A 15,393-nucleotide genomic window follows, 5' to 3' on the forward strand; every position below is an offset into this window, starting at 1 on the left:
AGCGCTGCAGTCGCGACCATGCAAGTTCTCGCTGGCATCCTTCATCCCTTAGTAAGCCACAGGCAGTCGTGGGAGCAGGTCATGCTTTCTCTTCGTAAGTTTCTGAAGGTTTGAAATGTTCAAGAAAATCAATTGGCCCGCCGACTGTGAAGTCCGGTCTGTGATTAGTTTTCTCAATGCAAGAAACGTGAAACCGGTCGACATCCACAGTCAACTGTGAGAGGTCTTTATTTTTGATGTTTAAAGAAGGTCGTGAGACAGTTCACGATGAGCCAAGGAGCAGTCTGCCATCTGTTGTGACGGAGGATTTTGTGCGTGCGGTTGATGCGCAAATTCGTGTAAACTGACGCTTCACAATATCGTCGCTTTCCATGGAATTTCCACAAATTTCAAGAAAACAGTCCTCTACGAAATTCTGACAGATCTCCTGGAATATCGAAAATTGTGGTCAGCGTTTTGACGAGGATGATTACGTCGAAACAGAAGTGTATGGATGGCTTACATCACAGGCGGGAACATTCTATGACGATTGGATACAAAAACTAGTGCCACGCTATGACAAATACTTGAAAAAATGGTGGAAACTACGCATGGATGTCCGCAGGATTTTTTCCAGGGGGGGGGCAAACAAGGTAAATTTTCCCCAATAATAGTGTTGTTCCCTCAAAAAACATTGCTTACATTTGAATTTATCATATTCATACAATAATTAAGACATATAATTGTGGCTGAAATGAAATTATATGTGACAAAAATATATTTTTTGGTTGTTTCATTTTCCGGGGGGAGGGCACGGCCCCCCCCCCCCTTCCGGATGCCCATGAAACTACGTAGAAAAGTAGTTTAAGGTCTGTAGAATGCAATGCAATGCAAATAGAAGGTACAAAACTATTTTACTTTATTTGTTCCACTTTCGGTACTTACTTTCCGAATACGCCTGGTATTATTGTATGTGAACTCTTGCCTCTCCAGTTCACTATGAATAAATTTTTAAAAAAATAGATTCTCTCGAGATATCAACCAGGTCAGTTTCAGGTTCAGAGAGCTAAAATCAATCCATCTTCAGAGATTCGATCAGAGATCCTGAATGCATATTGGGAATCCAGAACTAACTTGGCTGATATCCTGAGACAATCTCTAGGAGAATTTAAAAAAAAATAGTTTTGGAAGACTGACCTTGCACTACGAAGTCAGTAGTTCCAGATAAGGTATGAATGTATCCCATGTCATGTGTTAATCATTAAAGCTCATCATTACTATTAACCCAAGAGGTAGAAGAGAAACGTAAAGAACCAAAAGAGGGGGAAGAGCATTTGTAAGGGAAGCTGTCAATGAAATCAGGTGCAATTTTTTATATTTTTTATTGCATTTTTTGCAACCTTCCATCAGCTGCAGTTCCATACAAAAGGGCGATGGTGTAATCCAACATCCAATAAAATTACCTATCATATTGTATATTCAACTGAATAATTCTCACTGTATTCAACATTTACCACAGCTGTAATACAAAAAAAAAAGGTTTCCAGTCTATGCAAACGACATAGTTTTCTCTTAAGCAACCATGTTGCGTTTGTTACCTGTGACCAACATTCGTCACTTACACACACTTGCATTCACACACTTAATACAGTCAAGAATAAAAACCTGTATAACATTTTTTCTCAAATCAATACAAACGTAACTAACTTTCTTGCCTTACTGAGCTTAGTACAACATCTTTACTCTTCAAAAGTGGTTAAATTGGCACAAAAAAAACTATCTTGCACCAATATTTATACAGAAAAAATTAATAAAAAATGAAGATAAAAATACAAACTGCGATGGGAGATAGATGCAAGGCATGATTTCATGCTTACAAATAACTAAAAGTTGCAACAAAGCAGCGATACTGTATGAAAAAAAAATATATTATGCTTTAACCCATCTTGGCATTCCAATACAGGACATTTGAAAGTAATCACATTTGTACTTAGCAACAAAAATTAACAAAAGGACTTTCACAAGTACAATAAAATTATTTACTTCCCTGATACAAAGTAGAAAATTGTACTAGAGAAGCACTTCTATACATTATGGTACCCGCACATTAACATTGTCTGCATATCTATATCAAAACAGGCAAATTTCTTGTACAGTCATGGACACTTCTGGGTTGTAAGCCACCTTGACTTTCAGTAGGAGCATTACAACCCGGAAGTGCCCATGACTTTACACATCAAAACAGGCGAATGTCTTGTACACAAGGGTTATATAAAAATTCTTCAACAATTGTCAAGTATAATTCGCTAAATTATGCTGGTTTTAATATGAGAGGTTTGTTCAAAAATATCAAGATCATACCTAGCTGTGGATCAATCATCATCTAGCAAGATTTGTGATATCAAATTGTACTGTGCATATCAACCCACTGAAGAATGTATTATTTTGTGAACCAGTTCACAAGGATCGCCTTGCTTGTGGCCCATATGTCAACATAAATGCTCCAGAACCTGACGAGACTATATCCCGAGATATTTTAACAATTCCCATGAAAGAAGGCAATTGTGAAAATTTGTCTAGAAAGAAACTTGAAACCTTACGATACGAGACAAACATGTCACTGCCTGCCTGCTCTTACACAATTACACCATGACACAAAATGCTTTCAGTAGTGTTTACAATCCAGTGAATATGCTGCCCCATTTGCTGAAACCCACAAATGGCATTCCTGTATCAGCATTTTCCCAGCATCAACTGCTCTCTTAAGACAATAGAATCTGATAAGACATACAAGAGCAGTTAAAGGTGACAGTGGTGATTGTACACAAGAATAAACATTGATGTTACTTCGACAGGAGATAATTTCTTATGCCTTTTGATGCAAGCATAAATTTATTCTACAGGCTACAATTTTGATATTTCATGGATTTGAACTTGACTGATCATTGTTGTTGCTCAAAGACTACAAACATGTGACACTTGGAAAGAAGTCCAAGCTTTGGTAACAACCATTTTCATATTCCTTGCACCATTTTATTGATTGTCATTTCTCATCAATAACAAATCATTAAATAATACACATGTGTACATATAAATAAAGGAAAGAGCTGGAAGAGGTAGTAAATACTACAGCACCAAATGTTATCTTTATGCCAGTACCAAAGAAGAAACTATATTGGTTGTGTTGAGAAATAAAATAGAGCTGTCAACCATGAAAATGCAAGCACTTTTGCAATGTATAGTATCCCAGAATGCAAATTACAGTGGAACCTCGATTTACGTTTTTCAAGAGACCAGGCTGAAGAAACTTAAAATACGGGAAAATATAAAATCTTCCTATGTTGGGACCATCACGATTGAATGTATTACGTGGAAAAATGTAAAATCGGGGTTTCACTGTATAGCTTCCCAAAGAAGTTGCCTAAGGTGAGGTAATGTTAAGTCGTCATTGGTTATTTGAGAAAAAATTCTGGAACAAGCACTAATTATGACAAGCATGTCATTAAAATTATCATACTTAACGTAACTGGCTTGAAAAAGGTTAGAACCAGTCACAGCACTGTGGAACCTGGAGTAATTTCTATGACAACACTTTTTCAGAAGCAGTTCCGCTTCAGATGTACAAATCAATGTGGTAAATGAACCTTCAGTTTCCTAAAGTGTGACCCAAGAACCAAGCTGATTCTCATGTCGCATTACAAAGTCCTGATGGCTCAAGATACTGTCATTTACTTGACTGACACACAAGTACTCTATTTTCTATTTACTTTCTTTGCATTGGACCTCACAAGACTAACAAATCATAGCCAAAAGTTTAGAAAAACTTTCTACAGACTTTCTCATTTGTGACACACCCTTTCATCAAATGAAAAGAAATCTAAATTCCACTTGTTCTTAGTTTAGATTCTTCATCAGATAAGTGAGAGTGCATATTTTGTTCATTTCAATCCAAAGCACAAAACATCAACTGGAACAATCATGAATAAAAGCATTTAACTCAATTGAAACAGTTGCATCATCAATTTCCATTCACAGTTTATATGATGAATTACCTGTATCTTATCACAAAATTAAATTAAATGGGAAAATGTAAGTGTTGCATATTCTGTGGTTATTACCACATTTACACAGTGCTTCTACCCAAAGATCTCTTGCAACTGGAAGCTGGATAAAGGTTAGACCTGGTTTCCAATTGATATGGGGGGATAAAACCATTCTAGAATTCTATCAATAGAGCATGTGACAAGTATAATGCAGCACATGTAATTTCAAAATTTAAAAGTCTAATACATTCTCTTAAATCCTCAGATGTCGTGAGTCTCGTCCTTCACAGAAGGATGTTGATTGATCATCACTTTACCACCACCACCACCAGGAGATAACACGCAATTATTGTGTGCTTATGTAACAGGTGAATTCTAAAATCTGCGTACACATTTGCTTTTATCATACAGGTTTAGACAAACTGCAACACACCTCAGTTTAAATAAAGAGATTTATTGCAGGACGCCAGCCAAATTTAAGATATTTATCCAGCAGCAATTCTGACATGCACTTTGATGTAACCTTGATGTGACATTAATGCCAAGAAGTTCTTTGTAGTTCAATATTTTGCAAAACTGGATACATACGATAAAATGGAAGTCTCTTCCATAGTCTGATCTGTCAGTAGTGAAAAGAATGTATTGGTATGACTATATTGTCAACACTAAAACATAACTTACAAATGAAATAAATTCATATCTTATGTTATCAGTCATATGCAGCCTCACACTACATTTTTGTACATAATATGCTTATTTTGTTATACATCATGTTTCAGTCCTAACATTCAGAATGTCACTTGATACATCCAGGAAACAAACTTTTTTTTTAAAAAAATGAAAAGTTGCTAAGTTTTCTATTTCAGTGCATCATGCTCTGCAATTAAAAAGGTATTATTAGCAGAAGCTTTGAATATGCTTTCAAAAAATAACCCCTGTTTTGAACTAGTTGTGACAATTGCCATCATTTTTAAACTTCAGAGCACATTATATTTCAAGAGCCACTTCTCTAATCTTCACATGAACTTTTTTTCTTCATATTTTGTAGTGGTTGGGATTCAAACTTAAGACACTTGAATTACTGGCCAAGTGGAAATACACTCACTCCACTAACAGCCTTGAAACTTGAATCAAGAATCCAAATGTGTGTCTGGTTCAAATCTCCATCATCAGGTCATATTACACACACACACACAAGGTATATGCAGAAACTAAATAGTACTACACAAGTCTGACAATTAAATAATGAGACTGATTGTACTGTAAGGAAAAGAGAAATACCATCAACAATACATTGCATGCCATTGAAATGTCCAGCCTTTGTCTACAATCGGGCAACATTACATCGCTGTACGCTAAGCTTAATGGGAACTATCAAGACATCTTGTGTCGGTAATAGGAGACTTGTCACGTTAGCGGCATGGAGCAGAGAGCGAACATTACATTAGTTTTAAACTCGGCAAAAGTGTGACAGAGACTGTGGAATTGATGCATCAAGTGTGTGGGGATAATTGTTTATCTCATGCACATATATTCAGGTGGTATGAGCGATTTAAAAGTGGTGTGGAAACAATAGAATATGAAGAAAGGCCTGGGTGTCCAGTATCAGTGTCCTTCATCTGCAAAAGTCAAAAGTGAAGACAACGTTGGTGTGCTTTTATGACATTAAGGGAATTATTAATCAAGAATTTGTCCTTGAGGGACAACCCATCACTTGAAATTTTTGAGTGTTTTGGAATGCCTATGGAAGAGGATTTGCAACGTGTGGCCCAAGTACTCAATACCAGGCAGTTGGTTCCTGCTTCAGGATAATGCACCAGTTCACCAAGCAGTATTGTACAATAATTTTTGGTCCAAAAACAAGTGTGTGTGTGCTAAATCACCCACCATATTCACCAGATTTGTCCCCTTGTGATTATTTTCTTTTTCTAATACTAAAGTTACCGTTAAAAGGGAGACTCTTTGACGATGTCGAAGACATCCAAAGGACTGACCTCGACTCTCTGGGACATACCACAAAAAGATAGTCATACCAGTCATTGCTCTATTGTGCCACTCGTCGTATCGATTCAGAAAGAATGTACTTTGAATAAAACACATGTACTATTCAATTGTCAGACTCTGTATGTCATCTGCAAAATAAATTTTCCATTTTTTTTATCAGAACCACCATTTCTTAGACCACAGTTTTCATATTTGAGCAGCTCAGCAATAAAACTGACAAGGGTATGGAATCCAATAAAAAATGTAAGTGGAAGTTTATCCATTTTGTTGTAACTTAATGGTTACTTAGATGTTCTCATATGGTTCTGCCATTTACATGATCTTAGTTCACTATTATGCAGCAACTAGACCCAAAGCTACCTCAATTTCCCCAGTCTCCGCTTATTGAATATGGCATTTATCATAATAGGATACACATATTTGTAATTCTTCTTTGTAGAACAAGATTGCCTGAAAACAACCACATCGGCAATCTACATTTAGAATGACTAACAGTGTTCTGAAACCAGTTTACAGGCTGGCTAGTTTATGACCATTAAAAATCAAATGCAATTCCAGTTTTTCAAGGTGAATTTTCTAAAGTTGAAACTACTTTGTACTAACATTTTACACCAAACATTTACAAATAGTTATTTATGCAGCTTTACTAGCCTTGAGAATCATTTATGAACCTTCTCCCTCTTCAGACATCGAAAACTAATCATTAACAATCTCTTGGATGTCTAAAAAGACCTCTTCCTTGACCTGCCCAGACCCACAAAACCTCATCAGAGTCATGCTGATTGCCAGTTTTAAAGTTTGAAAACTCTAAACTTCAATGACTACACTCGAGACATCCAAGTAACGTACTCAATAAGGGGAGAGTAAACACTAAGACATTTTTGTCGTCTAAAAGTGGCCTCCTTCAGGCTACCTCTCAAAGTAACAAACTTCAATGAAACTAGACGGTGTCAATCATACGCATACACAAGTGCAGTTTGAATTAAATGTGGTATTTTTTTCATGTTTGAGGAAAACTGGTGCACAATTCCCAGAATTGAAGGAACTCCCAGTTGCTAGACACCCAGATTCGTCAGATATGTGTTGAGTGTAGACTGTGGCCATCTATCTCGTCAATATTAGTTTGGTGCATTTGGTTGAAGATGTTTCCGAGGTAAACTGCACTCCCTATGGCCTAAACTTGGCACAAAGTGATATTCACTTGTTCCTTGATGGCCAACATTGATGGCATGAATACAGTAGTGCAGAAATGGTCCTCACAGGCTGCCTTGTTCTCAGAAGAGTTAATACAAAAAGAGATATCCTACTGTGATAAATGCCTCAACAAATGAAAACTAGAAAAATAAAAAGAATGGTGATTATGAAAAAAAAAACATTCTTCTAAATTTCCCAGAGGAAAAAAGAATTATAAAAAGTGCTCTCTTGAAATGTAGTGTGTTACTGTATAGTAAATGACAATAGAAAAGCCTAACTAATAACAATTTTTTGAACAAATAGATAACTATGAACCATTGCATGTCTGGGACTAGATTAATGTACTTTCACTTTCTATGTGAAGATATATGTACATTCCAATAAAGCATGTTTGATTTAAAATGCGGAAGAAATCCTGTAAATCATATCACTAATTTACATTAAATCTGCATTTAAGGCATACTTTTTAGAGGCTTGTGTACATGACAGCAGTTGCAATTTCAGCACTTTAATCCATTGGATTATAATGAACTTTCACGAAAAATCATTAGAACAGAGAGGGATCAGCATATTTGCAGAAATATTCAATGATTCATTCAGTGCTCAGGAGTTTTAATGAAAAATACAGCTAGTTATGAATTTACGTAACTGCTCTTTGGTCAACCTATCCCGTTCTACCCATTTGTACACACACTGGTGTTAAGAAATTGCATTTGCTGTAATGATGACTTCTCGATTATGACACATTCTTTAGAGGTGCGAGAGATACTTATGGAACAATCGTTTCAAGAACAATTACTTCTGTTATGAATTTTTAACTGGAAGTGACGAGTTTTCCCCTATTGATTCTTTCTTGTGTAAAGTATGTAATGGTTAAATTGGAAAATTTGAATGAAAATTTTTACATGCAAACTTGAAAATCACTACACTCCACGCACAATCACTGGAGGAAATTACAGTTGTTCCTATGAAATGTTTCTTTAATACAAAAACCAAAAACAAAATTTACATTTTCTTACTAATTAAATTTTGATTTCTGCAAAAGCAGGCAGCATACTGCTACAACAAGGATAGTTTGAAATTAATATATAAATGCTCAGTTCGTCTTCTGTTCCTGTGGACAACACATTGTACACTAAGCATAATCACACTACATTTACCCTTGTACTAGTGACAACACTGTTAACATCATTCAACAACGTCAGCTTTGCAGAGGCACTTGCAGAATTAAGCAAATTCACTTCATTACAGTTCAAGCATAAAAGACAATTAAATAATATTAACAATGTTGTCAGTATTCTCCCAGCTTGCAAGTATTTTGTCTCTTGGAAGATACCGAGTTTGCACTTTACAATTTCAAATTTGTGCAGATTTCATATGCCTCTTGATGCCCATACAAGTAAACACCACTAATGTGAACACAGTTAACCAACCTGAGGTGTTCTCTACTGAGTACACAACCTGCGTAACCTGTCTTCATGGTGTCATTTAAAAGCAATTTTCACTAAAATTGATATAACATGGCACCATACACATAGTTATTCCTACACACCTTTCACTAAGTACCATTCACATACTTTTTTTAAAACAAACAAGAACTCTATATCAACTGAGAGTACAATATATTTTAATATTCTTAATTCCATAAAATCGGCAAAATAACTTCAACTTACAGCCCAAAATTCAACCACTTGTTTCCTCTTTCATTTGTAAAATATCTTGGAGAGTCAGTTATAATTTCTCTGTACATATGGTCAAGAATGGTTGTTAAGTGACACCGTTTTATGCTTGGGTAAGAACATTAGTTTCAGAAAATGGCAGCAACATTAATGTTTTCTGACTGTAACAGCATAACTTCCTTATTACTCATGCTTGCATAAAAGTAAGGCATCAATAAGTATCCAATACCTGTTATACGTTGAGAATATTTTTTTCTGCTACTAGTTACGGGTATGTATATATTTTCTCTGGAATATATTACATTGTCTCAGTCATTGTGTTCTAGCTGGTACAATACCCCCTCACCTACTAGTATATGCAAATCTGTTCTTATGTCCACATAACATTAGAAATAAATTGCATATTCATTGCAAAAATGACATTTGAAAACACACACACATCAATATACCTTCTCAAGATGGGTTAAGCTGTTTACTAGTGGAATCAAGAATTTATTGTATCTAGTATGCATTGCTTACTTTGCAATGAAATCATGCCCTGTTTCAAGATGCAAATGACCACAGATAATCTTTGATCTGCAAAAGAAAAGCTTCAACAATAGCATGTTAATATAACACATTTTAATGAAGAAATAAAAAAAAAACTACTTTGCAGACTTAACAAGCAAGTAACAATTTTATGTCTCTTCAGTTGTTGTTTTCAACTTCGGCTCTTTCATACATTACAATAGAAAATTATCACAACCCTCGAAACACCCAATCAGCCAATGCTGATCATTTGAGAAACCTTTCAGTTTCTTGGAAAACTGATAAAGGAAGGGAAAAATACTGAGAATTCTTTGTGGGAAAGAATTTATCTGACTGCACTTCTCAAACAAAATTCAATTTCTTTTTATTTTCTTTGTAAAAAAATGGATCGTATCATCATTTTAAATATGAAAAGTGGAGCTCTCGTGTCAGTTTTTCGGGAACTTGCTTTGGAAGTCATGCACAGTGTTATGAAATAATTCGCTCACATCAACAACATTCACACGAACACGCATGCAACCAAGCACAACGCAACAAACTTTCAGTCGATAACAACGTAAGGCAGTATATGAAGCAAGTCACCTTCGTACGACTCAACCGTCAACATTTCATGCCACTCACGGAAACTGCCTTGATAGTCTGTGTTCCCATTAATGTTTTCCAAATGCTCTGTTTGAAGCCTGTCCACCAACTCGTCACTCGCTTCGCACGGAACCTGCGGAGATTCTACGCTCTCGGAATCCCAGAGTATCTCGTCGGGATTCACGGGAGGCAACTGGGCCAGTATCTCCTCGACAGTCTCGTCCGTCATGTCCCTCTCCTGCTTGTATTTCTTCCCGTGCCTGATGGCACAGCTAGGCGTCGGAGATTCCACGTGCGCAATCTGCTGCTCAGGGAGAGACTTCAGGAATGTCGTCATGAGGGCATCCTTGTTCCGAAGCACTTCGGATGCATCACTTTTCTCAACTAAATTCCAAGTCCTCAGACTAGTTTCATCAATACCGGATGAATCACGTAGTTCCTGTACCTGCTGACCAACTAAGCTCTCCGTATTTGGTATAGGAGCAGGAGGCACACCCCGTTTTGTTAAAGCATTCACCAACTCCTGCGTTGTTTTCACTTTGTGTCCTCTCACCTTCTCCTCAAACTTTTTCTTCAGAATGTCATGATCTGTTTGTTTCAGTTTCGAGTTAGTCTTCCCTCTGTTACTAGTAGCACCAGGCACTTTGGAAAATGATTCACCACACAACTCACTACTAACACTATCTTTACTGCACTCGTCCAACAATATCTCAGGATCCAGTCCGTTTGGCAACGAAGAATTCTTTTTAATTTTATTTACAGGCACACTAACATCGGGCTCGTCTTTCCGAAGCCTCTTGTTTGCTGCACAGGTCTTCGGCACGTTCGGAGCACACCCCATGTGTTGCTGAAATCTCTGGTTAGGGCTTACGGTTGGAGTAAGGCGTGTCTCTACTGCTTCCAGCGTCGCAGGGCTAGTAGGGCGTCCACCTGTTCCGATGGATTTCGGAGTAAGAGGTTTGGAACTGGCGGGACTCGCGGGCTTGAAATGATGGGATCTCTGAAGCCCAGGGCTGATCTTCGACCTGGAAGCGAGCACGGATGGCGTTCCAGGTCTCGACGGAAGACCGGGACTCGTGCTGGCACTGGAAGGAAGGGACACAGCAGGTGATACAACACTACACCTACTACTGTAACGGCTGTTCGCTAATCCGGGGCTCACCATGGCCCCCGGCCCAGGGCCTGGGCCGCTAGTTCCGGACCCAGCTCCTATGCTGCCTCCGTTCATGGCATTCCCGCAGTGGTCCTTTGCAGATGGAAGAATCATGTCACGCCATCTCCGAACCAGATCCTTGGCCCGTTTCGCCAAAACTTCATTGTTAGTTTTTCGGCGCAGTTCGTTAATGTATTTTCCAAGTCTTGTGGCCTGAAAAGTTGAATAACATTCAATCTGTGCTATAACATCATAAAATGCACACAAATAATACAAAGAAACATCATAATCTTTCTACAGACAATACAAAATCCCTTCTTGAGTTGTGGCAATTATTAACATCTTTCAGAGGACCAACATGAAATAGCATAAAATATGGGAAAATGTATAACGCAGGGAAACTTCATGGAATTTTGCTCTATTCTGACAATGAAGATGGAAATGCATGGAAAATATAGCATGGTAACATTTTCAAGCTTCAGTGTTTCAAACATTAAGTTTTATACGATTCAGACAAGTTTTTGAGAATTATTAATAATAAATCTCTAGAGGTTGCATAAAACTCATTCACATTTCCCCTTCCAGTAACATACAATTTTTAAAACTTGCTTCTTACTATTTCTACTCAGAGCACCAACAATGAATGTGTGCTATCTTTAATGTTTACCAAAATCCACTTCATAGACTGAAGGCCTAGTTCATTGCTTTATAATATTGGAACTTAAAATGGCGACGCAAACATTTAACATTACGGATTATAAGTTCGTAAAGAAAACTTATTAAATTCTTTCTCAAATTTATAATAATTCTTCATAACTTGGAAAAAGCAATTTTTTTGCCTATCAATTTTGGTGACAACTATTCACAGAAAGGTGCTGAAAATAGACTAACGGATAAAGTCTCCCTCCCCCCACAAGTTAAAAGGAATCAATATATATATATATTTGTGCGAGAAGTGAATTATAACAACTTTAGTGAGATGAATTTAAAACCTGTTATTTTTCAATAATAATAATAATAATAATAATAATAATAAAAACTAATATTTTGTATGACAATGCTGCAAGTTATCTCCAGACTTACATCCCTGCAATAGACTTCAGCATATACCTTTTAACTATTTAATTCAGAAGTATCCTACATTATCTTCACACTGTATACAACTCCATATGAACAATGCTGGTGACTACACTGAAGGACAGTAGCTATATATTTGAAATGAGTATGAACTTTGTATCTGTAATAATTATAATTGCCACTGTTAATATTCTATCCCTCAGAGTGAGAAAATATCAGTGAATGTCTGTTAATTAACCCATTTCCATGGACGTCCGGAAAGGGGGGGGGGGGGAATAAAGGTCCACCTAAAAAGTATATATTTCACACACATAACTTCATTTCAGTCCACTATTATAGGAAAAAATATGCCTCCTTTGCCCCCTGGAAAAAAATTACCTTGCTTGCCCCTCCCTGCAAAAAAAAATCCTGTGGACGTCCATGGCCATCTCCCATGTATTTCATAAAAAAAAACAAAAAAAAAAAAACAAACAACAGGGTGGTCACTAAGACCATGATCAAATTCAAGTATAATTCCGTTTTCAAGGCGAACTTTACAAAAATTGAAGGGTACAAACAAGTGTAATCAGCTTTAAGATTTCTTATCCTGAAATACTTTTCAGTCTGTCAAATACAGGGTGTCCGAATTGAAATGCCCTAATACTTATACTTTGAAATACGTATATTAAACATAATATACAGGCAAGAATAGTGTGGTAGGTGGTATATGGTAGCTTAGCTGTGAAAATTTTAAATAGGTAATGAATAGTAACGATTTGTTTATTTTGTATCGTTCCAGCGGGTGAAAAGTGAAAATAACAACCAATGCTGAAAAAGTGCAAACTGTGTGGTGGTACGCAGAATTGGGATCCATTATTGCAAGAAATCCGTTCGTACACAAAATTTGGGAGGGCAATCTCACGTGATGCTGTACGAACGGATTTCTTGTGACCATGCAAATGCATCTGCAATGCGCTGAACGTTTCCCTCTGATGTTCGTGATCGGCCACCACAATGTCTCTTAGCGACAGATCCTGTTTCTAGAAATGCTCCTTTCCACGCCAGAGTGGTTAGCACATCGTGTTACGGCGCTAGGGGTCCTGGGTTCGAATCCCGGCCTGGGCGTGGATCTTTGTGAGTGTCCATTCATCAATTTCATCATGTCATCACTTGTCTCCATCTTCGCAAATTAGCCAAAAGTGGCACAAAAAGCGAAGTAAAATAAAGCAAATAAAAATAAAAATAAATAAAAATCATAGCATCGGGAGGGTCTCTGTGATACTCTTCACAAAACAGTCGTTGAACTGCAATAATGGCATACAAGCACACAGTTTGAGCTTCTTCAGCATTGGTTGTCATTTTCATTTTCCACGCCCTGGAATGATACAAAATAAACACATAAAAATAAACGAATCCTTACTATCCATTACCTATTTCAAATTTCCACAGTTAAGCTATCATATACCACATACCACAGTGTTCTTGCCTGTATATTATGTTTAATATAAGTATTTGAAATTAGGGAATTTCAATTATTCTGTAAAGGACACTAATAAATTGAGAGAATTCTGTTCTTTTCTATGCAGCTTTCTTTTCCTTCCTCGAGAAAAATAAAGCTGAACTGTGAAAAACTTGCCTCAGGGCATTATTAAGCATGTATAAATTAAATGGAATTTGGATTTTTAAAAAGTTGCAATTTTTCACGTCTAGAGAAAAATTCAAGCAGAATTCCCAGAGGCAATAATTCACGTATAATTCCCGGAATTCAAGGAATTTCCAGCGAGTATCCACCCTGAATAATAAAGTAACTCAAAACTGAAAGTAAACCCAAATCCATTATCATTAACTTAAGTTTATGGATGCAATTAATAGATCAACCCTCCATTGGCCGCACCTTGAAAAGTAACAAGATCAGATGCACTTGATCTACAAGATACTAGTATGGTTTTACTAACATATTCATGATTACTTTATAATTTTTACCTTATTTTATTTTAGTACTACATATGATATTTATTGTCATCTTACAAAAATATTATTTATACATGTTATTCTGCCTTTCATCGCCATCACCTCACATTCCAGTTCAGTCTCCGAATTACCTTCTCTTATTATCACAATCACCGACAGACCCTTATCACTGATGATATTAACATTACATTTACTATCACTGCTGCAGAGCATGCAACTAATGAATTCAGCAACTTCCTAGATCTGAACTAAATTCTACACGTTACATTTAACCCAAATAAGATCAGTCCCTCTGTATCTCGCAGATACAAACAACCTTCTAATCCCCGACACGAAGGGGGTACAATGAGAATACTGTGCTCGTCTGTATTCAAAGAGGGAAGCAAGTACTGATAAGCTTAGAAATGTTTCCGAGAAAATAAACATTCTTGTCGCATGTATCTCGACAGATACAGCATGACCAATGGGGATATTAAAAATATTCACATATAGGTGTAAATGTGCCCATATTTTTTTCTGCATCTAGGGGCGTCGATAATGGCATAGTGGTAATGCTGTCTCCTTGTAATCAAGGGGGTCCAGTGGAGGCTCATTGCACAATAGTTTGGATCGCACTTTAAACTAGAGGTCCCATCGATTAGTTATCTGTGCACAAAGTGGACTTAAAACAATAATTCAATTCCTTCTAGTTTTTATAAGTTTCTAATTATTTCAGTGGTCACATACGAGAACATTCAACAAAAAAAAGTACACATATCTTGCAGGCTTATGAATCAATTTCAGTATTCGCTAAATTCGATGCACTTTTGTTCCATTGTTAACAACCACCATTAATGTATATTGATGTAAATACCTGGTTTAATGTAACAGTGAACATGAGTGAAATAAACTAAGAAAACTTTCTACCTCCAACTCCTCCTTGGTGATCCGAGTTTTCTCAAGTATAGAAATGATTTCGATGACCGCTGACATGTCCACAACCTGCAAAAGAAGAAAATAACATCAACAAAAAGAACATCATTGCAAATGTTACTTTCCTTTTTAGTTTGAAAACTGATATTGCCAATGTGAATGAAGGGCTAATTAGGGAATACCTACTGTGTGTCATTACTTAGCACTCAAATAACTTACTTCATGCAGTGAACCTTTTATGTAAGAATAAACAATAGAAATGAAAAGAATTATGAAACTTGAAATGCCAAAG

At 36.7% G+C, this 15,393-nt stretch overlaps 1 protein-coding gene across 1 annotated transcript in view; it reads right to left on the reverse strand.

The window, feature by feature from the left end:
* Nucleotides 1-2,002: 2,002 nt before the first annotated feature.
* LOC146000407 (uncharacterized) overlaps nucleotides 2,003-15,393 on the reverse strand; it is a 30,937-nt gene continuing 17,546 nt past the window's right edge. Inside the window, exons 2-3 of the mRNA XM_083138004.1 lie at nucleotides 15,096-15,170; nucleotides 2,003-11,375 (exon numbers count right to left, since the gene is read on the reverse strand). Coding sequence (XP_082994130.1) covers nucleotides 9,969-11,375; nucleotides 15,096-15,170 — 1,482 coding nt within the window. The 3' untranslated portion in view covers nucleotides 2,003-9,968. The remainder of the gene's footprint in view (nucleotides 11,376-15,095; nucleotides 15,171-15,393) is intronic.

This window comes from Lepisma saccharinum, chromosome 16, assembly GCF_977018435.1.
Source record: "Lepisma saccharinum chromosome 16, izLepSacc3.1, whole genome shotgun sequence".
Lineage (NCBI taxonomy): Eukaryota > Metazoa > Arthropoda > Insecta > Zygentoma > Lepismatidae > Lepisma > Lepisma saccharinum.